At 51.9% G+C, this 25,052-nt stretch overlaps 10 protein-coding genes across 10 annotated transcripts; 4 read left to right on the top strand and 6 right to left on the bottom strand.

Moving 5' to 3' along the window:
• Positions 1-976: 976 nt before the first annotated feature.
• T069G_00239 lies at positions 977-2,760 on the top strand (the record flags this gene model as incomplete). Its single annotated transcript, XM_056167449.1, has 3 exons — positions 977-1,302; positions 1,368-2,233; positions 2,279-2,760. The coding sequence occupies 3 exons, from the start codon at positions 977-979 to the stop codon at positions 2,758-2,760; spliced, it is 1,674 nt and encodes a 557-aa protein (XP_056032765.1).
• A 1,219-nt stretch (positions 2,761-3,979) lies between these two features.
• Positions 3,980-4,591, bottom strand: T069G_00238 (uncharacterized protein; the record flags this gene model as incomplete). The annotated part of the gene is made up of 1 exon (XM_056167448.1): positions 3,980-4,591. The coding sequence occupies one exon, from the start codon at positions 4,589-4,591 to the stop codon at positions 3,980-3,982; it is 612 nt and encodes a 203-aa protein (XP_056032764.1).
• Positions 4,592-5,616: 1,025 nt separating this feature from the next.
• On the bottom strand, positions 5,617-8,337 carry T069G_00237 (fungal specific transcription factor domain-containing protein; the record flags this gene model as incomplete). The annotated part of the gene is made up of 3 exons (XM_056167447.1): positions 5,617-6,812; positions 6,858-8,015; positions 8,115-8,337. 3 exons carry the CDS (start codon positions 8,335-8,337, stop codon positions 5,617-5,619), a joined length of 2,577 nt encoding a protein of 858 aa, XP_056032763.1.
• Positions 8,338-9,371: 1,034 nt separating this feature from the next.
• T069G_00236 (ankyrin repeats (3 copies) domain-containing protein) lies at positions 9,372-10,045 on the bottom strand (the record flags this gene model as incomplete). The annotated part of the gene is made up of 2 exons (XM_056167446.1): positions 9,372-9,736; positions 9,850-10,045. 2 exons carry the CDS (start codon positions 10,043-10,045, stop codon positions 9,372-9,374), a joined length of 561 nt encoding a protein of 186 aa, XP_056032762.1.
• Positions 10,046-10,421: 376 nt separating this feature from the next.
• Positions 10,422-11,912, bottom strand: T069G_00235 (type IIB DNA topoisomerase domain-containing protein; the record flags this gene model as incomplete). The annotated part of the gene is made up of 8 exons (XM_056167445.1): positions 10,422-10,701; positions 10,780-10,973; positions 11,031-11,102; positions 11,156-11,236; positions 11,298-11,384; positions 11,431-11,539; positions 11,602-11,668; positions 11,732-11,912. The coding sequence occupies 8 exons, from the start codon at positions 11,910-11,912 to the stop codon at positions 10,422-10,424; spliced, it is 1,071 nt and encodes a 356-aa protein (XP_056032761.1).
• Positions 11,913-12,462: 550 nt separating this feature from the next.
• Positions 12,463-14,840, top strand: T069G_00234 (prenyltransferase and squalene oxidase repeat domain-containing protein; the record flags this gene model as incomplete). The annotated part of the gene is made up of 3 exons (XM_056167444.1): positions 12,463-12,693; positions 12,761-14,473; positions 14,553-14,840. 3 exons carry the CDS (start codon positions 12,463-12,465, stop codon positions 14,838-14,840), a joined length of 2,232 nt encoding a protein of 743 aa, XP_056032760.1.
• A 691-nt stretch (positions 14,841-15,531) lies between these two features.
• On the top strand, positions 15,532-16,999 carry T069G_00233 (SGS domain-containing protein; the record flags this gene model as incomplete). The annotated part of the gene is made up of 3 exons (XM_056167443.1): positions 15,532-16,233; positions 16,300-16,610; positions 16,681-16,999. 3 exons carry the CDS (start codon positions 15,532-15,534, stop codon positions 16,997-16,999), a joined length of 1,332 nt encoding a protein of 443 aa, XP_056032759.1.
• Positions 17,000-17,319: 320 nt separating this feature from the next.
• T069G_00232 (taurine catabolism dioxygenase tauD, tfdA family domain-containing protein) lies at positions 17,320-17,601 on the bottom strand (the record flags this gene model as incomplete). The annotated part of the gene is made up of 1 exon (XM_056167442.1): positions 17,320-17,601. One exon carries the CDS (start codon positions 17,599-17,601, stop codon positions 17,320-17,322), a length of 282 nt encoding a protein of 93 aa, XP_056032758.1.
• Positions 17,602-19,693: 2,092 nt separating this feature from the next.
• T069G_00231 (uncharacterized protein) lies at positions 19,694-20,251 on the bottom strand (the record flags this gene model as incomplete). Its single annotated transcript, XM_056167441.1, has 1 exon — positions 19,694-20,251. The coding sequence occupies one exon, from the start codon at positions 20,249-20,251 to the stop codon at positions 19,694-19,696; it is 558 nt and encodes a 185-aa protein (XP_056032757.1).
• Positions 20,252-23,346: 3,095 nt separating this feature from the next.
• On the top strand, positions 23,347-24,978 carry T069G_00230 (uncharacterized protein; the record flags this gene model as incomplete). Its single annotated transcript, XM_056167440.1, has 3 exons — positions 23,347-23,435; positions 23,503-24,868; positions 24,934-24,978. 3 exons carry the CDS (start codon positions 23,347-23,349, stop codon positions 24,976-24,978), a joined length of 1,500 nt encoding a protein of 499 aa, XP_056032756.1.
• Positions 24,979-25,052: the final 74 nt, after the last annotated feature.

Below are 25,052 nucleotides of genomic sequence, written 5' to 3'. Positions count from 1 at the left end.
CATGCAAATGCACAGCATCTCCACCGTCTCTGCTACCTTTTCACGGCATGTCCGCCATTTTGCTTATCCCAATCCAGCAACAAGACACACGGCCTCTTCCCAGACCATACTTCGGTATCCGAATTGGTCTAGCCTCGAGCAGTCTCTAACACGCAGCTCCACGCCAGTTCATCTTAGTATTTGTGCCGCCAGGATTTTTTCTTGTTAGTGTTTTTTTCTCGTGCTGCCTCACTGCAGCAGGAATGGAGCCCAGATGCATCTTTACCGCCATTGGAATCCAAAAACAAAGCACGAGTCGCGTGACGAAGCTCCCGGATAGTTGTAGTTGGACCAACATTGGCCGAACCAGACCCTCATCTACTTGACGCTATACCGCCCTATGGAGTAGCACATGGCAAGACTTTTCTGTTAGTTCCATTGTTTTGCTTGTGATGCTGATGTAATGAGGCGATCTGCACTGCCATTTGCCAGCCAACAAGCTGGGCTGACCACATGAAAGGGGTCCGGCTTGCGTCACTGTGAAGTTGCTTTGCCTCCGACTACGAAGCCTTGGCGACGAAAAAGTACGTATCAAATTTGATCGCATCGTAATGGATCGTAATTGATTTGATTCGACACGCTGCCAGCTTATTATTAGAACTACTAGTAGCTGCTTTGCACGTCCAAACTATTTTTTCAATTTCTTTCTTCCCCTAATAATACACTTTTAATATTACACTTTCATCCCCCTAGCATCCTTCCTTCCATTCCATTATTTCGGACTGCTTACCTTTATTATTCCTTTATTTATTCCATCCTTCCATTGTCGCCTTCTTCCTGATTTCTTCTTCTTCTTCTTCTACGTCGTCATCAATCGCGGTCGCATTCACCTCGCTATCTATCCATCTATATATCTTGTCTGGTACTTATTAGGTCATCGCCACGCCATCCAAACGACGACACCTTCATCACCACAGCCATCGTCGCAATCGCCACCATGATTGGCGCCTCAGAGCCCTCCGCGACCTCGAGGCTGTCTGCCTATCTCTCCAGATTAAATCCTGTCCCAGCTTTCCCCGAATATACCGGCCCATACAAGGTCGGCACCCTCGACGTCGAGATTCCCGTCGACGATCTGCCCTCTCCGTCCCCGCGACCCGACAATGCCAGCGACATCCCGACGGTGCTGTTCCGAGTCTTCTATCCTGCAGTCGCCGAATCCAATGAGAAGCTCATCAGCTGGCTGCCCGCGCCGCAAAGACATTATGTCTCTGCTTACACCAAGTTTATGGGCGTTGGACACACCCTAGCCGAGCTCCTCTCGTAAGTCATAATTCAGATTTTATCCAAACCTTAACTTGAGCTCTCCTGACGCCATTGTCCAATAGATTTCTACCTCGACATCTTCACTACACCTCCATTCCCGCTCACAAAAACGCCACTTTGGAATCCACCAATACCGACGACAAGCGATGGCCAACCATGATCTTCTCCCATGGCCTAGGAGGTAGCCGAAACTCGTATTCATACATTGCCGGATCGCTTGCTTCTCACGGAATCGTCGTCATCTGCCCCGAGCATCGAGATGGAAGCGCCGTTACCTCGTTTGTTCGTGTTCCTGGCCAGAACGGCCGCTTAGCCCGAAAGGTCGTCCCGTACAACCGAATCTCCCATGAGGTCACACCCGAAGTGTACGAGGCGAGAGAAGCGCAGCTTAGGATTAGACTTTGGGAGATGGGCTTGGTTCACGAGGCAGTTCTCGCCATGGATGCGGGCCGAGAGTTTACCAACCTCAATCTCACCACCCCGAGCTTGAGCCAATTCGTCGGCCGCCTGAATGTCAACGAGCCTGGCAGCATCATCTTTGCGGGTCACAGCTTCGGTTCCACCACCATGTACCAGTTTCTCAAGAGCACCTACTACGCCGATGTTGCAGAGGTTGCAGCCATGGAATCGCCATTGTTCAAACCCGCCAAGGACAGCAGCATTCGGAAGCAGGTGACGGAGAAGAACGCCACTATGCTCCTGGATATGTGGTGTCTGCCTCTGCTGGCCCCCAACTCGACTCCTCTGTTCAACCTACCGCTTCCCGTATACGCCGATGTCCCCTCAGCACCGGGAGGAACTGCGCTACTAGCTGTTGAATCGGAAGCCTTTTTCAAGTGGCCTGAGCATCTTCATGTCACGGCACGGTTATTGTCTCCCGACCCTACGGCCAAGGTTGTCACCCCGGCCATCTATGAGCGGCCTAGTGGTAACAAGCTTCCGGAGCCCAATTTCTTTTACGTCGGAAGCTCAGCTCATCTGAGTCAGTCTGATTTTGGCATTCTATTCCCACTCTTGACGAGGAAGATCTTCAACGCCGTCGAGCCCGAGCGTGCACTTCGCCTAAACCTACGTGCGCAACTGCAGTTTTTCCGAGCAAACAACATTCCTGTCGCGCGAACTTGGATTGGAGATCTCGTCGACGGTTCCCACATGGACAAGCTGGACTTGGCAAAGAAGGATGGCTCTAGCTCTGATGTGGCTGTCGATGGCCTCAACGACGACAAGGCCATTTTCGATAGGAGCGGACACGACGTCATCGACCACTGGAACTGGATTGATACCATTGGCCTAGGAGAGCCAGATGAACAAAAGAGCGGTCAATCGACGACGGAGCAGATTGAGCAGAGTGAAGAGCAAATGAAGGGCGAGCTGGAGCCCAGCGAACAACCCACTCAACCAGCCACTATGAAAGGCGTCCCTCTGCCCCAAGGCCACGGCTGGCAGGAGATTTAACCTCACGGCTACTCAACGTCACTTGCCGACAGATGAAGAATCTTGATGATACCCGATACCAGAGGCACATCTCGTGCTGTGTGGCCGCTTGCTGGTCAATTTGTGAAAGAAAAGAAAGAGTGTACCAACACATGCAAACAACATTTTGCTTTGTTATTTTTTATTCTTCTTGGCTGTCTTTTTGTCTTCCCCCCTATCTTTTCTTTTTCTCTTTTGGCTCGATGTATCTTATAAAGTGCGGCTACTTGGAGTTTAGTGGGCATGTTTTTTTTTTTTTTTTTTTCGAGCGCTGATTTACAACTGGATGGATAATGACCGAGCGAACCTTTGCGGGCAACAAATGCCCTGACATATATATAGACCGATACATACATATAGCATTTCAATTTCTTTCATTGCTACATTCTTGGATATCTCATGACCCTGATTCTTCCTACCATGCAAACCAGATGAGCTAACCTAAGTAATACCTTTCCCAGTGATTCTCCACATAATTATGTCTTCCATGTCGTTTTCTTGAAGAACTGGACCCCCCGCCTTCATATCTTCTTGGATCATCGGCTACCTGCCCCTCAGAGTATCTTCCTGGAGGAGTGGGCGACGGGCTCTTTTGTCTTATTCCTAAAGCATTGGCTACCTGAATCCCACATTCTTCTGCCATATGAGTGGCCAACGCCCCCCTAAATTCTCCTGTTGGAGGATCGGTTAACCGCCGCCTCTCATATTGGCCTGTGAAAAAATTGTTCTGTCGCTGCATAAATTGTCCCCCCGGAAGAATGTCCAATAGGGTGTCATAGAATCCTCCAGATTGTTCTTTTGGACGACTGGACTTGCTCTTTCCTCTTCTAGGTTGTTCTTTTGGAGGATTGTTGCGCGGCTTCTCATCTCTCTCGTAGTATCGTTCGTCTAGAGGATCCTGCCACTGCCTCTCATCTCCTCTTCTAGATTTCCCTCTTGAAGAAGTAGAAGGATATTGCGTCGGCTCTTCCCTTTCGTATCCGTATTGTTCTCTTGGAGGACTGCGCCCCCGCCTTTCTCCTTCTCGTCCAGACCGTTGGCCTCGAAAATTGTCGGTCGGTGCCTTCTCCTCTCTTATCATCAAATCTTTCTCCTTACTTGACCTGTCCCCCATTTTAAACCTATCCCTCCTCCTTAGCTCCTCCTCCCTCTCAAACCTAATGTCAGCACCCTGTCCCATGGCCCAGTGAATATCCTCCGCCTATTTTTTAAAATCCATGTCTTCCCAACCCAGTATGTAAATCAATCTCTCTGCCTCCCACGAGACATTAGACTGTCGCGCCTGTTTTGGGATGCCGTTTCGTAGGCTCGCCAATCCACACAGCACATTAACTTTTTCAAATTTTCGTTCCAGGGGTAGGATATACCATTCTTTCTCGTACTTGCGCAAGTTCCGCCGTATGACATCCTCGTTGACACCTTTCCAGTCAGATGGACTGGCCCTCGAGTTCAAAAGCCAATCTATCAAGATCGACACGGAATCGGTAAGTTTGAAGCAAAAGAATCGGTGGGAATATCTTCCACGTTCCTCAGAAGTCTGATGTCCACATTTTTCAATGTAGGCACCAGGGTTAATGATGTCTGGGAAAAGACCTCTTCGTGTTTTATCTTTACAGAATTTGTAGTCGTGGGGATGTGTTTCGACCTTTTCGCACCAGCAGCCCCATCCGGAGATGTAATCGGCGCTTGGGCTGCGATGGTAGAAGCAGAGGTAGTGGTGCATTTTGAAGTGTGGGAGGCGTTCGAATACGAGGATTTCTAAGCCCTTTTGGAGGTCTTGGTAGAACGTGTCACTGGCGCTTGAGCTCGACATTGTGATGTTCTTGCGAGTGATAGACTTGGTTGGTTTATTTTAGTGTTTCGTGAATGATGGATTGTGTTGGTGGGCTTGAGGGCAAGTTGGATGGAGATCTAGGAAGTTTTAAGTATTTCGAGGGGATGTTGATGTGTGAAGTGGTGAGACTGTTCAGGAGTTGTTCAAGGTATGTGATGAGGCTATTCAAGGCGTGCGGTGAAACTGTTCAAGGTATGTGGTAGCAACTGTTCAAGATATGTTGTGAAACTGTTCGTAGTGTCTCGTGATGATGGGTGTAGTGATGGAGTTATCAAGTTATCAGAGATAGTCATACGCAGTGATTCAGTAGACGATAGTCCTACGCAAGTGACTTATATATCCACGATGAACAACTTGAAACTGGGCCAAGAGATTATCTCTATAACATCGAAAGACAAAGAAAAGGCAACTCTACAGCAAGACTACCAATCACAGAATCATCAAGTAGGGGGGTATCCATCATCAAAGGATAAAGAGGCAACGTAACAGCAAGAACCACCAATCATAGAGTCAAGTAGGGGAGTACGCAGCATCGCAAGGTGAAGAGGCAACTCTACAGCAAGAACTACCAATCATAAAGTCAACCAGGGGGAGAGGCGGCGTTAAAAAACAAAGAAGACGCGATTCTACAGCAAAAACCACCAATTATAGAACCTTCACGTAGAAAAATAGGCAGCATCGAAGGACAAAGAAAAGACAACTTCACCAATCATAGGATCATCAAGTAGGAGGATATGCAATTTGCGTTTCACATTCATTAACCAAATCCCGTCCTACGCCTAGTCTAAAGAACGCACATGAATCAAAGTCCAAATAATTCCCCCAACTTGATAAACAAACTCCACAATATAAAATCCAGAGAAAAAAGATTTCCTCCCCAAGTGTCCCCCAACAATTATATGTAACTCATAAAAATTTTCATCCCTCCCTGATAGGAGATGTACCCATGAGTAGAAAAAGAAAAGATATTCGTGTAAATAGAGCCTTTGTCTTCAGATTCATAGTCATGGCCGTGTTGTTCCCCCCAAGAGCATCTCCTTGCATACCTTTAACCGCTCCCGCGCTTCGACTAGCAGTTCCGTATCTGCCTCTTCCAGAATGTCCACCATTACATCCAGCAAATCAGGTAAGCCCTCGTGTAAAACAGCTGATGCCTGCTCATCCAGCTCCGGTAACGCAGCCACACTGGACACGTACTCAACCATCCGCGCGTAACTACTATGTCCCAGCTGCGATGTCGGCAACGGAAACCCCTTACCCGGTGGCCGCCCTAAAGCTTGCACAAAGGCCCAGATGGCCAAAACAGCGTAGTACATGATCCACGGCCGGTGAGGATCCGGTTCGTTGCGAACAGAGTACTGGATGGCGGAGTGTTCAGGGGGGTGAGGGCTATTTCTGCGGCGAGGGTGAGGATCGACGACGACGCGGTAGAGAAGCTTAAAGGCGTGCAGGATGGCGTGGCGCGTTGATGCTTGTGTTGACCAAGCACTCATGCGCTTGATGACGTTGGAGTAGTCCCTAGACGAGACCTTGCGGCCGAGAAGACGCTTTGCGCCAGCGTACACCTGGCAGTCGACAATGTCCGCGTGGAGGCTGATGTGTGCTAAATGGTATAGCACCGAAGCACTGTTGATAGGCCCGTTAGGAATACCACGGTGGCCAGGGGCGTCAGAGATGGAGTCGGACATGGCAATATCGAAGCTGCCTTTCCAGTTGTCAAACGCACGCAGCAGCATCTTGCGCCAGTTTTCCTGCGTCTCCATGGACGGCGTGCGAATGTCGAGCCACTTAAGATGAGTCTCGCGGTGGTTCAAGTGCCAGCCTACGCTGAGCAGGCCCGAGATGATAATCATGCGTCCAAACGAGTGCGTCTTGACCTCCTTACCGTGCAGCGCGCTCTTGAGCCCATCTAGAAACGACACCTGCTTGACGCCGTACATGCGGAAGTTTGCATCCAGCTGCCGCACCACGTCTGGGCTGTTGGCCGCCCACAGGTTGTCGTCGCAAGGGAGAGGTAGCCGAATCTCGTGAGGAGCCATATCGGCGGCGTGGCCAAACATGGCAGCGTGGATGACGTCGAGCATAAAGGCCGCAAACACCACGCGGTGCATTGACTCCGTCTCAGCCCATCGAGCCCACCACGTCCGAGAATCCAAGGCCATGTTTGGCGTCTGTCGATCGGGTCCCAGTGAGTCTGGCTCTGGAGGAGATTCACTGCCTGTTCTGCCAATCAGGGGGCTTCCACGTCTGAGAAGTGTTAAGAAAGCAGGATGGTAGATGTGCGCCCTCTCGTGCAGTTTTCGAGAAGTGTACAGCTTCTCATAGAATTCGAGGAGTAAGAGAGCCTGCAGAACCCAAAGGCTTGCTGGCGGTGCAGAATCATCTGAGGTTAGAATCTCCCATCTCACGCATGAAATGATAACGTCGGCAAATGCGCCGTACTCGGAGAGCTGCCCCGTCATGTCGCGGCCACGCAACGATGCGGCGCCGAGAGACAGCATGACGAGGAGGAGCAGGACGGGGCATCGGTTCGGAGAAAAGGTGTGTTGGTGGATAATGGGCAGCCGAGGCGAGACATTGTCCCAAAACTCCTTGAGACAGTCTCTCATCATGTCGAGGTTGAGCGCCGGCATGTCGCCGCCGCTTTCGAGAACCAGGTTGGGCATCAATGGCTCGTACCTGGGCTGCTTCTTGCGGAACGTCTGAAACCAGTGAAGCAGTTCCTGGCGCCTCGATTCGGTGATCCAGTCGTCGGACGATGACTCAGAAAGCCGCTGAGGCTGGTCCATGGGCGACAAGCTGGTGAGCGATTCGTAGTCGTAGTGAATGTTGTTGTTAAAGGTAGACTCCAGTCCGCCCTCAAGGAATGGCAGACTTGCCATGCTAAAGTCGCTATACGTAGTCTGAGGATCAAACAGCCATGCGGCAAAGTTGCCCTGCGTCAATGAGTCGTCGGTGGGATATCCAACCGCGCCGAAGCCCACCATGCCCGCAGGCTCCGGCAGAGCGGTTGGATCGGCCGCGTAAAAGCTGGGCCGGTGCCGCATCATGTTGCCCGAGCGGTCGTCAAGTGAAGGCGCCCAGGTCGCGGCTTGATGGCTCGCCCTGGACATGCTGTGGCTCAGCGGCGCCGGAGTGGGAGCCGTGTTGGACTCGGGCGTCAGCAGGATGGCGGCATCGTGAGGCCCAGACGGCTGTTGTCCGTAGGAAGACTGCGGCGGAATGGCGATGGTGTGGCGGTCGGGGGGCGACTTGACGGTCTCGCCCGTGTCGAAGCTGGGGATGCGATTCCTGGGCGTGTACGAGGCCGTGTGCCGCTTCTTATGGCGCGACAGGAGATCGAGGCGCACAAACTTTTGGTCGCAGTCGCCCACGTCGCATCGATAGATTTCCTTGGGGTTGTCTGATGGTCGTCGCAAACAAACAATCAGCCGTCATGTCATATCAAATCACCGCAATGATATCCAATTCGGCTCAGGTCAGGAGAGAAGGAATGTCTTACGGTTCAGCTGATGGCGCTGCAGGTGCTCAGCTCGCGAATAAATCTTCTCGCAGCCAGCATGATCGCACACGAACCTCCGCGGCGCGCCTTTGCGACTCGCGCGCTTGTAGCCCGAACCCGTATTGGAACCGCTGCCGTTGCCGTTGACGCTGATCGTGCCAGCGCTGGATCCCGAGCTGGTGCGAGTCGTCGTAAAGACATTCGCGGTCTGTGACGACTCCATCCAGGTCATATATTCATTGCTGGCCCCCGTCGATGAAGCCAGAGTGCATGGGGGGAAGGTTTGCGATATGTTCTAGTCTCGTGTCGCCGCCTCTTGTGCAGCGAACCCCAGCAATCCAATCCGCATCGGCACTTTCCAACCAGACACACGAGGATTTGCTCAGAAGGGGTCCTTTTCCGTTCCGCGGGGACGAAGACTGGGGAAATCCCACGTTCCTATGTCCAACGTTTCCGGGGTGACCCCCACCGAGGCGGATTGCTGTCGAACAATCTCCAACTTTTTGCTGGAGTTTTCGCCGCCACTTATCAGATAGCCACTTTCTGGGGGAACTCGACCCTCCGGACCCTTATCGGTCAGTGGGGGTCACCGCCTGGCTCTACTCCGTATCTTTGCCTGAATCCCTCAAAAGGGAAAACGGCATTGGATATCTCCAAATGTCTGCCAATACCTCTATTCGAGTTAGCCCATTTATGTTACGTAGTATTGGGCGACTATTGGGGACTAGCTGCTGTGTCAAACACGCCTTGGCGCCTATTACTATCGATTCTCTATCATGATATTGGAAAGGCATACGGAATATGCTTCAATAATACGAGTCGATCAGCGTTCTATAATACCCCATACTCTATCTATACTCCGCAGTTCATGTGCCACGAAACCATCCATCCTTCTTTTCCCGCCTTTATCATCCGACTATTCTCATGATACCCAACATAAGCTACCATGGCTTCCCACCAGTAACCACGAGGATGAGTTTCCACCTCTCGCCCAAGCTCTGAATACGAGATTTCCCAAGATAAGTCTCGCTGGATGCGAATACCACCTTGGTGCAATCTTCCCAAGCCCGTTTAACTCAAGAGCCAAATTCTCTTTGAAATCTATCCGAAGCGAAATGATGTACTTTGCCACCCCAAGAACATACACGTGTGGTATCTTTTTTTGCCGTTGCCGCGACAGGCCCATTCATATCGGCCTTGTCCCTTGATTTTTTGTACCCTGTTGCCAATGAAAATTTTCCTCGCATCCGCCAAGGCTCATGATGCCGAAGCCTCGTTCTCCTCCTCGGCGCCTTCTCCATCCTCAAGCTTCACCGACTCAACGGCGCCGTTCAGTCCACTCTCCTGGTTCTTCTCCTCCAGCATGCCCGCAGAGGCCAAGAAGAATTGCGCTACCTCGTTGTGCTCGTTCTGGTAGGCCAAGTCGAGGGGGACGTAGTTTCGCTCGTTGGCGATTGCCGGCAAAGCGCCCTGTGCCATGAGAAGCTTGACGGTGTCCAGGTGGCCTCCGAGTGCTGCCCAATGCAGACCAGTGTTTCCATGCTCATTGGCGTCATCTAGGAAAGCCTGCTTCTCCTCCTTGGGTCTCTCATCAAAGTACTGAATGAGTTTGCGAACAGTCTCTGAATGCCCCGTCAGTCCCTTTCTATTCATGACTTGTCCTCATATCTCTTCAAAGGCGCTTTCATAACGGACGTCCAACTAGAGCCCAATGAGAATTTGTTGAATTTCTTACCTAGATGGCCATTTCCTGCCGCCATGTGTAAAGCCGTTGACTTGCCCTCATCCTTGGCGGCCAACAGAATCTCAGCCGGTGACACCTTCTCGCGCTCTGACAGGGTCGTCAGGGTCTCAACGAGGTCTGCATCTTCGCCTACTCTGGCAAAGTACACCACGTCATCAATTTCGTCTTCTGTGAGGTTCGGCGCCATGGTGATGAATGAGTTCTCACTCTTCTTGGTTGCAAAAATGCATGTATAAAATTTTAGATCATTTCTTTCATGTGGAGGGGACTGTGCGGGTATCATGCCCCGCGATTTTTGCACTGTGCGTCAAGTTCCGGGTAAGTGGACATTTTGACTAACCATGTCAACGAAACAAGCTTGCTCTGTCTAAAAATCTGTTTTCGCAAAGAATTACATACAGATGTAAGTCAGAGCTTGCAATATACTTCTGGGGATCATCATCCTCATAATCCTTCCACATAGGCTCAAAACTGCAAATATTCTCCATGATGAGTGATGACTGTTGAGCTCATCGTGGCACAGTCTGATTGTCGGCATCTCTGGTTTCCACTATTCGATGTCTTCAAGCACCCAAAAGCATCTGCCCAATCTTGGTATCAAGCCATTCTGTCAAATTGCCTGCTTCATCCAGCCATTGTATCTCAGCCTTGATTCCCATCATCAACATAACCTGAAGCTCTCGTCCAAGTTTGACGGCCGTGGGATCATCTCCAGAGTCTACAAGCTTTTTTAAAATTCCAACGGCGACGTTTCGATCTCGTGTTGAAAGGGGTGAAATTGGTTCACGACACTCAGTGGACGAGATGGAGGTTTTGGAGCCGGTACTTTCTTTGGACGACTGACTATCAGGTAAATGTAAGTTGTCCGGAGATGGTATTCTCAACAAATCAAGACAGCTTTCACGCTCCAGGAGATCTTGCGATTTGATTCCTAGCCAGCGAATTGCCGGAGCCGTAAAGCCTTCAGATGCAATCTCCGACTTGAGGCGGTAGTGTCGAAGAATATTGAGTCCATCAGGGTCGTAATCAGCCAAGACGAAGATTGTTATATGCGGACAATTGAAGCGAATCAGCTGCACAAACGCACATGTGAGCATGTCTGGGTATCCCTTTGCCTTTACCCCCCTGACATTAGTTACCATGACGATGCAGCAAACGTAGGGGATACATGCCGTTATGAGGAGCCCAGGGCCAAGACATGATGTTTGCCAAAACAGGCAAGAGGTTAAAGAACGATACGTTGCCTTGGTAAGATCAGTAAAACAAAAGCTGGGACACACTTGTGAAAAGCACAAACATCTTTTTCAACGATTAGTATCCATCGGATGGTTTCACAGCTAATGGCTACAATGGACCCAGCTGACGGCAATGCGATTCCCTTGTCACGGTGTCAGACCAAAGAGAGATAGTATATAGTTGTTGCGAGTGAATATACGAACCACATCTCCGGTAGTGGGACCAATCACTGTGTTGTCCTGGAGCCGAATACTCAGAGGTCCCGAGAAAACGCCCTTGGAAGATGCAACCTAGACCCATTAACTGAATTCTAGAGCCAATGAATATTCAACGTACAATGTTCAAGTCGTCACGTCGAACGTTGAGTGCAGAGGCAAGGTTGTCCACCAGCTCGTCTACAGTTCTTTGCCTCACGAAAAGCCCCTGATGCTGGTAGAAAATGTGACTGTATCAAGACATTTTGGTCACGATCTTGGAAAGTCAAGTCACAAGGTCTCTAATACTAACCGCTTGGTCAATACTGTTCCTGAGACGAGAGCATCGTGGGCGAGCTGCAGGATGAGAAGTATCCGGGCTTGAAATCACACAAGATGAGAAGTAGATCGCAAAATCAACCCGCTTGGGCAATGATGCGTACCAAACTTTGTGGCTTCCACCGCAGTCCTTCCTGGAAAACGGACCGTTTGCGGGCTATTTCCTAATCCTGATCTATTGGACACAAAGTCGATGCTGAGCTCCTGTCCTTGAGCCACGCAGTCCAGGATAGCCTCCAGGATGGATTCGATGCGAGAGACGACAGTTCCAGCGGATGTCGTCATGGTGACCGGCCGGATGATTACCTGCCGTGCTTCTCGGATTGTTCTGAGTCCCGTTGGTTGATCCATGATGGATTTTGGAGGCTATCACAAGCCAAATGGACGCAGTGTCGGGGTTTTGAGCAGTCCGTGAAGTGTTGAGTGTTGGCGGCGGAATCCTACCCGAGCAAGTGTGTGAGGCCAGGTACGAATACGAAGACGGCTGCAAGGGGCATTATCTGTTGACGGGCAGTTTTCTGTTGACATTGGAGGCAGTTTTTAGCGCTGCTATAGCGCCCCGCCCTCTAAAAGGGGATGTCGCTGCACAGTAATAGCGCTAAAGCAATGCGATCCAATGCCCGAATCAGACAAATTGCAGATGCTAACGTCCAATTGACCAGGACGGGGCTCTTAGGTAATTGGAGGCCAAGCTCAAGTTTGTTGGTTCCCTTCGCATGTGAAAGATACCTATGGAGTAGCCATTGACTCTCCCCTCGCCATTATAAATCATTCAACTGGCCTCCGTTGCCAATCGGTCATTCACTATTCACTCCCACGCAACTTTCTTGTCAAGATGGCCACTGCAACAGGCCGAGATACTGGCAGCGCCAAATCTCGCAAGCGTGCCTCTGAAGATTCCGACAGCTTCCCCAAGCGGCCCAAGCTGGAGGCCAAGACAGACCTCACACGATGGAGAGTCAAGGACGACGACAGCCGCCATACGTGGCATTATCTGGCCGACGACAAGGCAGCTGCAGAGTGGCCGCAGAGTTATGCCGAGAAATGGTTTCTAAACTTGCCCACGGTATGCCTTGTCCCTCCCTAGAAATCGAATTACTCGCAACGCTGATACTGATATGATGTTACACTAGGATCTGCCTGCACTCCCAAAGGCCGAGACGCCGCTCGAAGCTGCTAAAAATGGCCTCACCTTCTTTGAAAAGCTTCAAATGCCCTCTGGCCACTGGGCCTGCGAGTACGGCGGCCCCATGTTCCTCCTCAGCGGTGTTGTCATCGCTTGGTATGTCACCAAGACACCAATTTCCGACGCCTACGCGACCGAGATCAAGAACTACCTCACCGCACGAGCGCATCCCGAAGACGGTGGCTGGGGTCTACATATCGAGGGTGAAAGCACAGTCTTTGGCACCGCCATGAACTATGTTGTCCTCCGCATTGTTGGTGTCGACCCCGAGGACCCTGTCATGGTCAAAGCCAGGGGAACTCTGCACAAGCTGGGCGGCGCACTCAACTCCCCTCACTGGGGCAAGTTTTGGCTCGCAGTGCTGGGTGTGGTGGACTGGGATATCGTGAACCCTGTGCCCCCAGAGATCTGGCTGCTCCCTGATTGGGTCCCGATTGCTCCCTGGAGATGGTGGATCCATATCCGACAAGTGTTTTTGCCCATGGGATACTTGTATTCCAAGAGATGGAGCTGCGAAGAGACGGACATCACTCGGGCGTTGAAGCAAGAGTTGTTTGTGCAGCCTCACGCCGAGATCAACTGGGCTACTCACCGAAACGACATTTCTGCCATTGACAATTACCATCCCAAGTCATGGCTGCTCAACACGATCAATTGGGTTCTAGTCAATGTCTACAACCCCTACCTCCGCTTCAATTTTCTCAAAGAGAGGGGAGAGAAATGGGTGGGCGAGCTTGTCGACATGGAAGATGCAAACACTGAGTATTCGTGCTTGGCGCCGGTGAACGCCCCGATGAATACGCTCGTATGCTACATCCGTGACGGCCCTGACGCATACAGCACCAAGAGGCATATTGAGAGGCTAGAAGAGTACTTGTGGGTAAAAGACGAGGGACTGCTGTGCAATGGCACAAACGGCGTCCAGTGCTGGGATACCTCCTTTGCCATCCTGTCGGTGGTCGAGTCCGGGCTGCACACAGATGAACGCTGGAAACCCATGCTGATCAAGGGCCTCGAGTACCTGGACAGACACCAAATCAGAGAGAACTGCAAAGACCAAGAAAAGTGCTATCGACAGCCCCGAAAGGGTGCCTGGCCGTTTAGCAACAGAGACCAGGGCTACGGCGTGAGCGATTGCACTTCCGAGGCTCTCAAGGCCGTCATCTTGCTGCAGAAAACGGAGGGATATCCGCAACTGGTAGACGACCAGCGAATCTTTGATTCCGTGGACACGCTACTGCTGTACCAGAACGACAACGGAGCCGTCTCATCCTACGAGGCTAGAAGAGGTGATGAGCTGCTGGAGCTGCTGAACGCAGCTGAAGTGTTTGGCAGGATCATGATTGAATATGACTACCCTGAATGCACGACTGCCTGCGTCCAGGCCTTGTCTCTCTTCCACAAGCACTGGCCCGACTACCGAACCAAGGATGTAAAGCTGTTCATCAGGAGGGCCACCAACTGGATCAGGACCAACCAGAAGTACGATGGCAGTTGGTATGGGAGCTGGGGCATATGCTTTACTTATGCCTCCATGTTTGCGCTCCAGAGCATGAAGGCGGTTGGAGAGACGTACTCTAACAGCCAGATCTCCCGCGCAGGCTGCGATTTTCTCATTTCCAAGCAGCGCGAGGATGGTGGCTGGTCTGAAAGTTACCGGGTGAGTAGCCACGTAATCTCGACACACGGCGTCTTTGTTTTTCTTGTCTCCTTGCTAACGCATGTTCTTGTTTTTCTAGGCGTGTGAAACCATGAAATATTCCGAACACGAGTCAGGGTCCCTTGTAGTGCAAACAGCCTGGGCACTCATCGGGCTCCTGGTGGCAGAATATCCGGACGTGGAGCCGATCAAGAAGGGTATTCGCTTGATTGCGAGCCGCCAACAGGCCAACGGCGAGTGGCTGCAGGAGGCCATTGAGGGCGTGTTTAACAAGTCTTGCATGATTTCGTATCCCAACTACAAGTTTACTTTTACCATCAAGGCGTTGGGGATGTTTGCAAAGAGATACCCTGATGAGAAGTTGTAAGCGGATGAACGGACGCATGCATGGATGTATGGATGTATGAGTTGATGATTACGATGCTCTTTGTCTTGAAGCTGGGGACTTAAAGTACCTTATCTATCAGCGTGTAATACCGTTAAAGTATTTTCGCTTTAAAACTTACCTAAGTAATATTTAATTGAAGCCGTTTGTACTGCCTAAAGAGTATTTTCTCTGCCTTTCTTTGAGTTTCTCCGGCCCTCTACAGGGAGGCTGCCATATGCTTTAGATACTTTATGAGTGATGTCTGTCTTTTTAATATCTACCGTTTATCTATGTAATCGTATTATATCAATATCATAATGTTGATTATCAAAATAGGAGCAATTTATTTAATGTTCCAATAATATTTGTACATTTTCATGTTTCGTTGGCAGCATCTGATGCTTCTTGTTGTTTTGATTCGCCCACCCCAGCAAACGCAGAAGCGGGGCGCCGAAGTGCATTGAAGCTTCCACGCCTCACCCCACTAGAGCTTTAAACTCCAACTGCAGCTTTCCTCCCCACCATATTTAATCTTGCCCTTCTGCCACTCACCTCGATCTTGACAACTTTTTCATTTCCAATACCATTTTCTCACGAACAGGGTTTCGTCATCAAGCAAAACAAAACCTCCAGCATCTTCAGGAACCAGAAATTCTCTGTCACTGTCAAACCCACTGCGCCATAGTCGACCATGTCCTACGTCACTATGGCCCAGCAGGGCCTCGCTGCCGTGGACGCAGCCAACTGGGAAGAGGCCCTCAACAGGCTCTCCTTTGCGCTCAAGGAATCTCTCAGCCCAGTCTGGCTGATTGCTCGCTCAAAGGCCCTGGCCGGGCTCGGGCGACCCCAGGAAGCCCTCGACGATGCCGACCTTGCCTGGCACATGGCCATAGAGCGTAACAAGCGCGAGCTCATGGCGACCGCCCAGTACCGTCGCGGAGTGGCCTTTTTTCAGCTCAAACAGTACGCCAACGCCGACTACTGCTTTATGCACTGCATGAGAATCATCAAGGGTGGTCCAGCAGTGCCCAAGGAGGACCCCGGTTTGGAGTTGGTGAATGAGAAAGGGTTCTGGACCGTGACGGCTGCCGAAGCACTCGCTTCTGCTCGCTACGATGATATTGGCAAGAAGGACAGCACGTTGCAGGGGGAAAATCCATTGGCTGCGGCGGCGGCAAACAGGCCGCACTTTAGGGAATGGCGGATGGCTAGCAATATGCGAATCCAGGCCCTGTCGGCCATGGAGAAGCTGCCGACGGATGACGACGCAAGGAAGCTGACGACAACTATGGTTCCCGAGAAAAAGGGCCTCGCCGACCATCAGTCTTCCAAGGTCGGTGTGGAAGCTGGAAAGGTGGAGGCTGCTAAAGCTCAGACTGCAAAGACGGTGGAGGTGAACAAGGCAGAGGTCAAAGCAGAAACACCTGCAGTTCCCAAAGACACCCCGCTGCGGCTGCAGGATTTCCAAAGCAACACGCAGATGTCAGTTTCAATCTTCTCAAAGGGTGTGAACAAGGAGAAGCTCCAAGTCCAGTTCTTAGAGTCTTCGGTCCGTCTGGATCCTGTTGTCTATCCAAACGGCGACGAGAAGGAGTTTGAGCTTGACCTGTGGGGAGAAATTATTCCTGCCAAGTCCCAGTATACCGTTACGCCCAACAAGGTTGAGCTGAGCTTGGCCAAGAAAACGCCTGGCAAATGGGCAACCCTCAAGGGTGATGGATCAGCCAAACGAGCAGCACCAGTTTCCAGTTCTCAGGTCGTGGAAACAACGTAAGTTTTTATATGGCATCCTCATACTGACGTTGGTATATCATTGACTGACATGTTGTTGCTACTCTAGTTCCGAGAAAGCTCCAGCTCCAGCTCCAGTCCCAGCTGCGGCCCCAGCACCAGCTGCGACACCGGCCTATCCCACGTCTTCACGCAGTGGTCCTAAAAATTGGGATCAGTTCGGGGCCGACGAAAATTCAGATGACGAGAAGGATGTTAACCTGTTCTTCAAGAAACTGTACAAAGGCGCCACCCCTGAGCAGCAACGGGCCATGATGAAGAGCTTCACGGAGAGCAATGGAACCTCCCTGAGCACGAACTGGGATGATGTCAAGGGTAAGAAAGTCGAGACTGTGCCTCCCGAAGGAGTTGAGGCAAAGAAGTGGTAGTAGTCAACGCTACCAACAGAGAGGCTCGGCTATTGGAGGCTTGCGACGAGATGTAGTAGCATTAGTTTTTCAATTGTCATGATGCACGGCGCACCAAACGGAGGGGAAAAGGGAATTTGCTTTCGGCTGTTTTTTCGTTGTCACTTCTAAGTTGCTTAGTCTGAATTCTTATGAGAGGTTATGTACATCTGAGGCTATAATAGGTAGTCTCTATATACTCTTTCTACGTTTTACATCATATTTCTTTCTCTTTTTGCCATGTGCTTATTTGGTAAGGCGTCTCAGATCATATACAACCATCATCGTCATCATCATCACGGTCAGTCCTCCAACGCCGGATCAATCTCCTTGATCCTCCTCACAACATCCTCATGCCACGCCGTCTCCCTCAACGCCTTCTGCGCCAGCGCCGGCGCCCACGGCCTCTCCCCACGATACTTTTCCGCCAATCCCTTGGGTATGTGAGCAGCCCTCGACAGAAAATCCTCAGCGGCAATGTACGCGCCCCTGAGCCACCTCGCCCCTCCGCCGCCAGCGTCAAAGGCGTTGCGGCCGTGCAGCACGCGCAAGTTATCGAACAGCACGCACTCCCCCGGCTCCATCTTCTGCTCGTGGATGGCAGCCGGGTCGTTGATCAGCGAGGCGAAGATGCGGGCGGGCTCGATCCAGCGGCGGATGTCCTTGACGGGGCTGAGGTAGCGGCCCTGGAAGGGGGGCGACCAGAAGACGTTTGTGAAGCCGGAGTCGTTGCCGTCGATGACGCGGCGCGAGGAGAAGTAGTGATAGCCGTTTTTGCCGTACTGGTAGGGGACGTGGTGCTCGGCCAGGGGGGACATGCGGTGTCTCGTGAGGAACGGCCAGAGGAGCCGGCCGACGCGCTCGCCGTCGCTGAAGAGCGATTCGCCGCCCGCGCAGGAGTTGTCCATGCAGTGCAGGACTTGGATCATCGGCGGCGGGTCGAGGTACAGCAGGTCCTGGTGCAGCCCAAGAAACCCGCTCGTGTAAGCGACGTTCTCCGCGTTTGGTTTCGCGCGGACGTCAAATGTGCGGCCGTAAAAGGTCTCGCGGATGTTTGCGATGCGGGTGGTGATTCGCACGATGGAGTCTTCGTCCCGGGGCACGTTCTTGAGGTACACGAGGCCGAAGCGACAAATGTCGATGATGACGTCCCAGAAGGCCTCGCTGTCGTCCTTCATAAACTCTGCGTAGTCGATGCGCCGGACCTGCTGGGCGATGGTCTCGCGGTCCCAGTATACGACTCCCGTACGACGCAGGACAGATCGCTGACGAGGCAGAGTGACGTCCTCCATGCCCTTTCTCTTGAGCGACAGATCGACGGAATCCCACGGCAGAAGCATGACGTGAGGCTTGCTTTCATCTTCAACAAACCGCGGGATGTCGCGCAGAAAAGTGATTTCCAGCCCCTTCTTCGTAGGCTTGACGTTTTGCAGGCCGATATCCACGGGGATCTCGACGGAGGAATACGTCTTTTGGCCAGATGAAGTGTCTCTGCACCGCGGACAAGCGCAACTATCCCTCAACGTCGCCGGCTTCAGCGCCCGTCTCCCATTCTCCGTCTCCGGATCCTCCACAAAGAGAAACCTGTCCGTCCAAGCAACCTTCGTGGGCCCCCTCTTGGACGTCTCATCGGTGAAGGTGAAGCGCTTGGCTTCCCTCGGAATCTCCAGCTTAGGCCAGTACCGCGCCGCCGAAGTCTGCTGCTGCTGCGGCCCAGCTTCTTTGGCCAAGATCCTCCTCTGCTGCGGCCTGTACTCGTTTTCCGGCTCTGAATCTGGCTTCTGCTGTCTTTGTCTCCTTCTTGAACCGCCGTATGTCGCTGCTGTGTGAGCGCTGCGATAAGCCATGGCTTTAGTAGCTTGAGCCTTTGCCGATGCCGCGGCTCTGGCCCGAGAAGTGCGAGCCAGGGATAACATGGCTACAGCAAAAAAACCTCTTTTTTATAGAACAGAAGTGAGAAATAAATCACTTTATGCCTTCTTAAAGGTGTCAATGCAACAAACGAAAGAATTCACTTGAGATCGTAGCAATTGTGAAGTCGCATGTTTTGGTTGCGCTAATAAGAGCGGGCAAGTGGACCGAGGCACAATCCGCCTGACCGAGAAAGAGCCAAAGCTGTTGAAACAAGCTGTTGCTGAAAGAGCATGAGCCTCGAAGTGGAACAGACAATATGAGAGAGAATAATAATAACAATAATGAATAAATGATTGGTACTATGTTATCTTTTTTTTTACCCCTTCGTTTATCTCTTTACTATATCATACTTGTTTCTACGGCCTGTCTGTTCATCAACATCTCGTCTTTGTCAACCTCCTCGGCCCAATGGAAGCCCAGCGGTCCTCCATCACTTACATCCATGGTGTCTCAATCACATGCTTTAAAGTACATTATATGAAATATGTTTCAATTTTTCAATATTCAGCTATTCCAAAATGCTATCAATCAACTTAAGTTTCTCTTGGACATTGCGCCAACTCTTTGTTTTAAATGCATCTGTGACTTGATCCAGATTCGTTCCATCGTTTCTCGTATACATTACACACGTTGTCGCCGACGTGTATCCCATAGCATTTGCACATGCAATGAATTCCCCAAGTATCGCCGTAATGTTACACACAAAGACACCGCAAAGGAAAAGAAAAACGTAGAAATATGAGATAGGCATCAACAGTCCATTCATCGGTTTCGATTGCTCGACCATCTCTTTACCATGACCTCTCTGACCTTGTACAACTTCATGGCCTCCGTGATGCCATCCTTGAGCGCTTCTTCAAACTTGTGAGGAGGCGGCACATCCACGTAGATCAGCACCAAACTCTTGGTGACGTGGGACAGGACTCGTACAACGCTGTGCAGCCATGACCACGGTTTCCGAGGGCCTTGTTTGCCCTCTTTTTTCCACCAAGCATCTGAGTACGAGGGGATCACAATCAGTCCAAACTCGGCATGGTCAAACACCGGTCCCCTGGCGTACAGCAGCCAGTCGACTCCAAATTTGATGCCCGCTCGAGGCACCCACCCCAAAGATCGGAAGTGATGGTACACGGCATAATGGACAAGGAATCCGTCATCGGGCTCGAGGTCAGGCTCGTCTGGACCGTTTCGGGGAGGGAAGTAAGAGTATTGCCGGAACAGATTAAAGAGGTCTTGGCGCGACAGCACTCTGCCAGACGCAGGATCCGTGATTTCCAGAACCCCAAGGCCAAAGGAGAGGAAGAAGGCCTCCTCTGGCATCAGTTGGAGGTGTTCCTTGTTGATAATGGGATCTGACACGGGAACACTTGCTGACGGCAGTTGGGAAAGGGGCTGGCTAATCGACTTGTCATTGCCGTTGGCCGGGGATGGCTGGGAGTACAACACGGGCGGGGAGCGGTTGGGGCTTGGGGGGTCGGAGGCTTTGTACGTTGCCGATTCCACCGTGGGGGAAAATCGCACGCTCTTTCTGCGCTGCAACGTCTTGTTTCCCGTGCCATCACTCGATGAGATTACAGATCGGTCGTCTCTAAACAGCTCTGGGGTCTCGGTGGTGATGGGAGTTCGGGGCTCCTCGGACTCATCAGTAGACGAACCGTGGTTGGAGGAAGACTGAGTCAATGATCCGTTTGCTTTAGTGGTGGGGGCCACATCGGCATCCGTCTTTACTTGCGTAAACTTGACAACGTCGGCTGCCGAGTTTGGCAGTGCCAGAATCTGCAGGGGACCGACAGGCGCAAGGAACGGTAAAGGCGCCAGAGCGGGCTCTTGCCGTGATACAATGACTACCGCTGAGTTTGGGAGTGCGAGGAGCTCTAACGGGCCAACGGGTGCAAGAGGGAGCTTGGGAAAGTCTGAGACGATAGCCTCTAGGGCATCCTGGGCTTCTTCAGCTTCTTGAGCCTCTTGGGCTTCTTGCGCCTCCTGTACCGCCTGTTTTGCCAGGCGGCGAGCCTCAGCCAGTCGCTCCTCTTCAAGCTTCGTCTTCAAGATGGCTTCTTGTTCAAGTCGCGCACGCTCCCACTTGGCTTGTGCTCGCTCATCTCGCCTCTGCTGCGTGAAAATCTCGCTGACGTGAACTTCCTGGAGTCCTCGCTGAACCTGCTCTCTCTTGAGCCAGTTCGGCTCACTTCGACTGAGGTTGCCCTTGCCATAGAAGCCTTGCTCCCACAAGGCCCTCATGGACTTTTCATCTTTGATATGTACAGAGATTGTCGTCTCAGACCAGACGCCATGGTGGACAACGGCAGGCTCTACAGGCGGCGGCCGGAAAACCTGACCCAACCATGCGTAGGCAACATGGACCAGCGAAATAGGGTTGTTGGGGTAGAAGGCTGGGAGGGGAAAGGTTCGGATGGGTGCAGGCAGCGCGTATATCTGGTGGATAGATGGACCTCGCGGTTGCTGTTGAGCAGCTTGCGGTTTGGCCTGGGCCTTGCCTTTGGCCTCTTGGGTTTGGGTTTGGGCTTGGGGTGCAGGTGAAGCCTTGCCTATGGAAGGGGGCTCAGTATGAACTTGCATCTCAGCCATCTCGGACTGGGCTCATTTTGGCCTGGACCTGGAGGAGCTTTAGTCAGTTTTTGAAGCTCCAAAATATGTATAGCGAGACAAGATGATGAGAAAGAAAAGATATTCCCAAAGCTGTATCAGATACCGTTGTAGTCTATAATCAAATGGCAATCACAGAGGTCTCCAAATGAATGGTCGCTCTTTGCACAAATGGTAATCATCATAACAGCAAGGGAGGGGGAAAACCGCCAGAGGAAAAACTCTGCTGTGTAACCCGCGTATGAAGACGACGAGCATCAGCTCTCCTTCACCCGGGCAGAGCCAGAAGTAGCAACTTGAGCAAGAGTATGCTTGAGCTGAAATAAAGCTCCCAAGTTGAAACAATTGGCGAAGCGCCTTGATGCGCATCAAGATAGAAAAAAAAGTATTTCGACTCACCTATCTCAAGGCATGGCCCGGCAAATAACGACACTTCTCTTTGCTGAATGAGTCCAACAGGATCTCATCCACAGCTGTTCCAGAAAGGTAATGGAGACACTCTACCAGCCTGGGAACTGCGAAAAGAAAAGAGTGTCGAGACGCAAGAGGGAAGCTCTTTTTTGTTTGCTTTTTTCCCTCTGCTTGTGGGTTTTTAAATCAAAGAGAGGGAAATTTTTCTGACTGCAGGGGATTTTCGGCGGTTGGTCGGAGAAAGTCGCAAAACTGGATCCGAAGCGGATGCCTGGGGCGCCAGGCGTCAAGAATGCGTGACCTGAGTGGCTGGATGCAGCAACGGGCGACCTTGCAGGCGGGCTACCGGCGGCCCAGGGCGGGTTTCCAGGGCACTCAGGCACCGCAAAAGCCCTGCAGGATGCCCTAAAGGTGCTGGACTCGATTAAGTCGCCCAATGTCATCCATTCCATATCCAACAAATGTCCACATGAGGTGTCATCCACATCAATGGAACCTAACTTGTCCTAATAAACCTCCACTGAGTGGTTTTGATTTTGACCCGGTGCGCTCGTTGATTTCTATTTTGGGCGCCTCAGTTCCGTCAAATCATTTAGAGCAGTTTCAAATGCTGCTGTGACGCCCCGGGCCTTCCGACAGGTGATGATGGATTGATGCAAATCAGCATCCAGAATCACACCACTGACTGCCGTGTCCCTTGAGGGAACCTGGATGTACTCGTACTGCACTCTGCATATACATGTGGCTGTGTGCATGTTGGAAGCAAGGTACAGCATCAAGAAGGGACTGGATAAGGCACATGACGCATGTGATCCTTGGTCTCGCCAGCTTCAGCACCGAGTCTTCTCCTTGGACCGTATTTCCCCAACTCCCCCCGCTGGACGCATCTCCATGGATACTAAACCCCCCAAATCAGTGGACACAAAACGTCGTACGGACCTCCATACTAAAAACACCAAAACGAGTCCGGTTTATTCTTTCAACCCCCTAAGCCATTTGGACCTACGTTAGCGACCCGTCCAGGGCTTGTCCAAGCGTGTCAAGCTTACCCAACATCGCCAAGTCTGGGGCATCCATGGATCTTTTTTTTCTGAGGTCACCAACACGAACACTTCCTCCATATTATACCAACCAGGCTTCTTCCTTGTCTGTACGAGACCGGTCCAACGTCTCTCACAGCGGGAGCCCTCTTTAATCTTAATCCGACTATCAAGCCCCGGGCGAGCCGTCCGTCGTGACTGTTGCTTGCTTCCTTCTCCCCTCACCTATTAATACCTTGCTTGTCTACACACCACCTGTCCTATATAATGTCCTGCCTCTCCCGCCGCACTCGCAGGTGATTGTTCTACGCTCGAAGTGAAGGAGTAATGGTTATGCCTCGACCCTAGGCAGTGGAAATGACTAGCTTTGTTGAGGGTGTAGCCACCATCTGCCTCGTCTGGGCCGTGGTTGTCGTCTTTGTCCAGATTGTCGGCATCACCTCCATGTAAGCCCCTTCTCTCCCAGTCTTTCCACCTCGACAACAACATTTCGGGCTAATCTCTTTGTGCCAGATTCGTCAAATTCAATGGACGAAACCCCCCGCCGATATCCTCCACCCTCGAAGATGATGCCCCCAGCGTCACCATCATCCGGCCGGTCAAGGGCCTCGAGCCCTGTCTATACGAATGCATCGCCTCGACCTTTCGCCAGGACTACCGCCGCCAAAAGGTCTCGGTCCGCCTGTGTATAGAAAGCACCGCCGACCCGGCCTATCCCGTCCTACAGCAGCTGATTAAGGACTTTCCCGCCTACGATGCGCAGATCCTGGTCGAGGCCGAGGACCCGGTGCTGCACGGCGCCCAAGGTCGCGTCAACCTGTTGGGCCCGAATCCCAAGATACGAAACATTAGCAGGGCATATCGCGAGGCGCCCGGGGAGGTCATCTGGATCATTGACTGTAACGTCTGGGTCGCGAGCGGTGTCTTGGGGCGCATGGTCGATACACTGATGGGTTATGTCTCGGCCGATATGCCCGCGCGAAAGCCGTATAAATTCGTACACCAGCTACCCCTAGTTGTCGATATCGTCGATTATCAAAAAGATGCTTCTGCCGAGAGTCAGGCGTTCCTTGGATCAGCTGCCGACACCTCCAAGCACAGTAACGAGTCTCTATGGAACCGATTATGGAAGAACGGCGGCGGTCGTCTAGACGAAATGTTCATGGGCACCTCTCACGTCAAATTCTACGGCGCCATCAACGTCGTCGGAGTGGCCCCTTGCATCGTCGGCAAAAGCAACATGTTTCGCAAAGCTCACCTAGACCAAGTCACCGATCCCGCCCGTAATCCCATCCTTCCAGCCAACGAAGGGCGTCCCCGCGGCGTCGACTACTTCTCCCACAACATCTGCGAGGACCATCTTATCGGGGATCTTCTCTGGCGCTCCAACATTCCCGGCTTCTTGAATCACGGCATCGCTTGGGGCGACTTGGTGCTGCAGCCAATGGCAGGCATGTCTGTGTCCGCCTACGCTGCTCGAAGAGTCCGTTGGTTGCGCGCCAGGAAATTCACCGTCTTGGCGGCTACTCTGGTCGAACCTGGTGTTGAATCATTCCTGTGCTGCGCGTACTTTGCTTTTGGCCTAACTACGCTGCCCTGGTTCCATGAGACCTTTGATATTCCGCAGACTTGGGCAGCCTTTGGGTGGATCTGGCTCATGGCTATTCTGGCCTGGATGACGGTGGACTGGCACACGTTCAAACACCTTCACACAGGCTGCACCATCGAATCCGACCAAAACACGCCGAAATTCGCGTTTGGATCAGCCAGTCCTCTAGGCCTGCCAAAACGCCGATTCCTAGAATGGCTGCCGGCCTGGATCGGGAGAGAAGCGCTTGCCCTGCCTGTCTGGACTCGGGCCGTCCTGCTCGGCACGACGGTGAGCTGGCGCGGAAAAGTATTCCAGGTCCGTCTGGATACGACGGTCGAAGAGCTGCCGAGCAGGACACCGTCGAGATTGACGAGGACGCCGGAACTGGAGAGAGCTAGACAAAGTAGTAGAGATAGACTATACTGATGATGGAAGACGGTTTGGGCTCATAGGTGTTCTTTGTTTGGGATGG

Source organism: Trichoderma breve, chromosome 1, assembly GCF_028502605.1.
Source record: "Trichoderma breve strain T069 chromosome 1, whole genome shotgun sequence".
NCBI lineage: Eukaryota > Fungi > Ascomycota > Sordariomycetes > Hypocreales > Hypocreaceae > Trichoderma > Trichoderma breve.
Note: the sequence above shows the minus strand (reverse complement) of the source record. Positions and strands in the feature narration are given on the sequence as shown.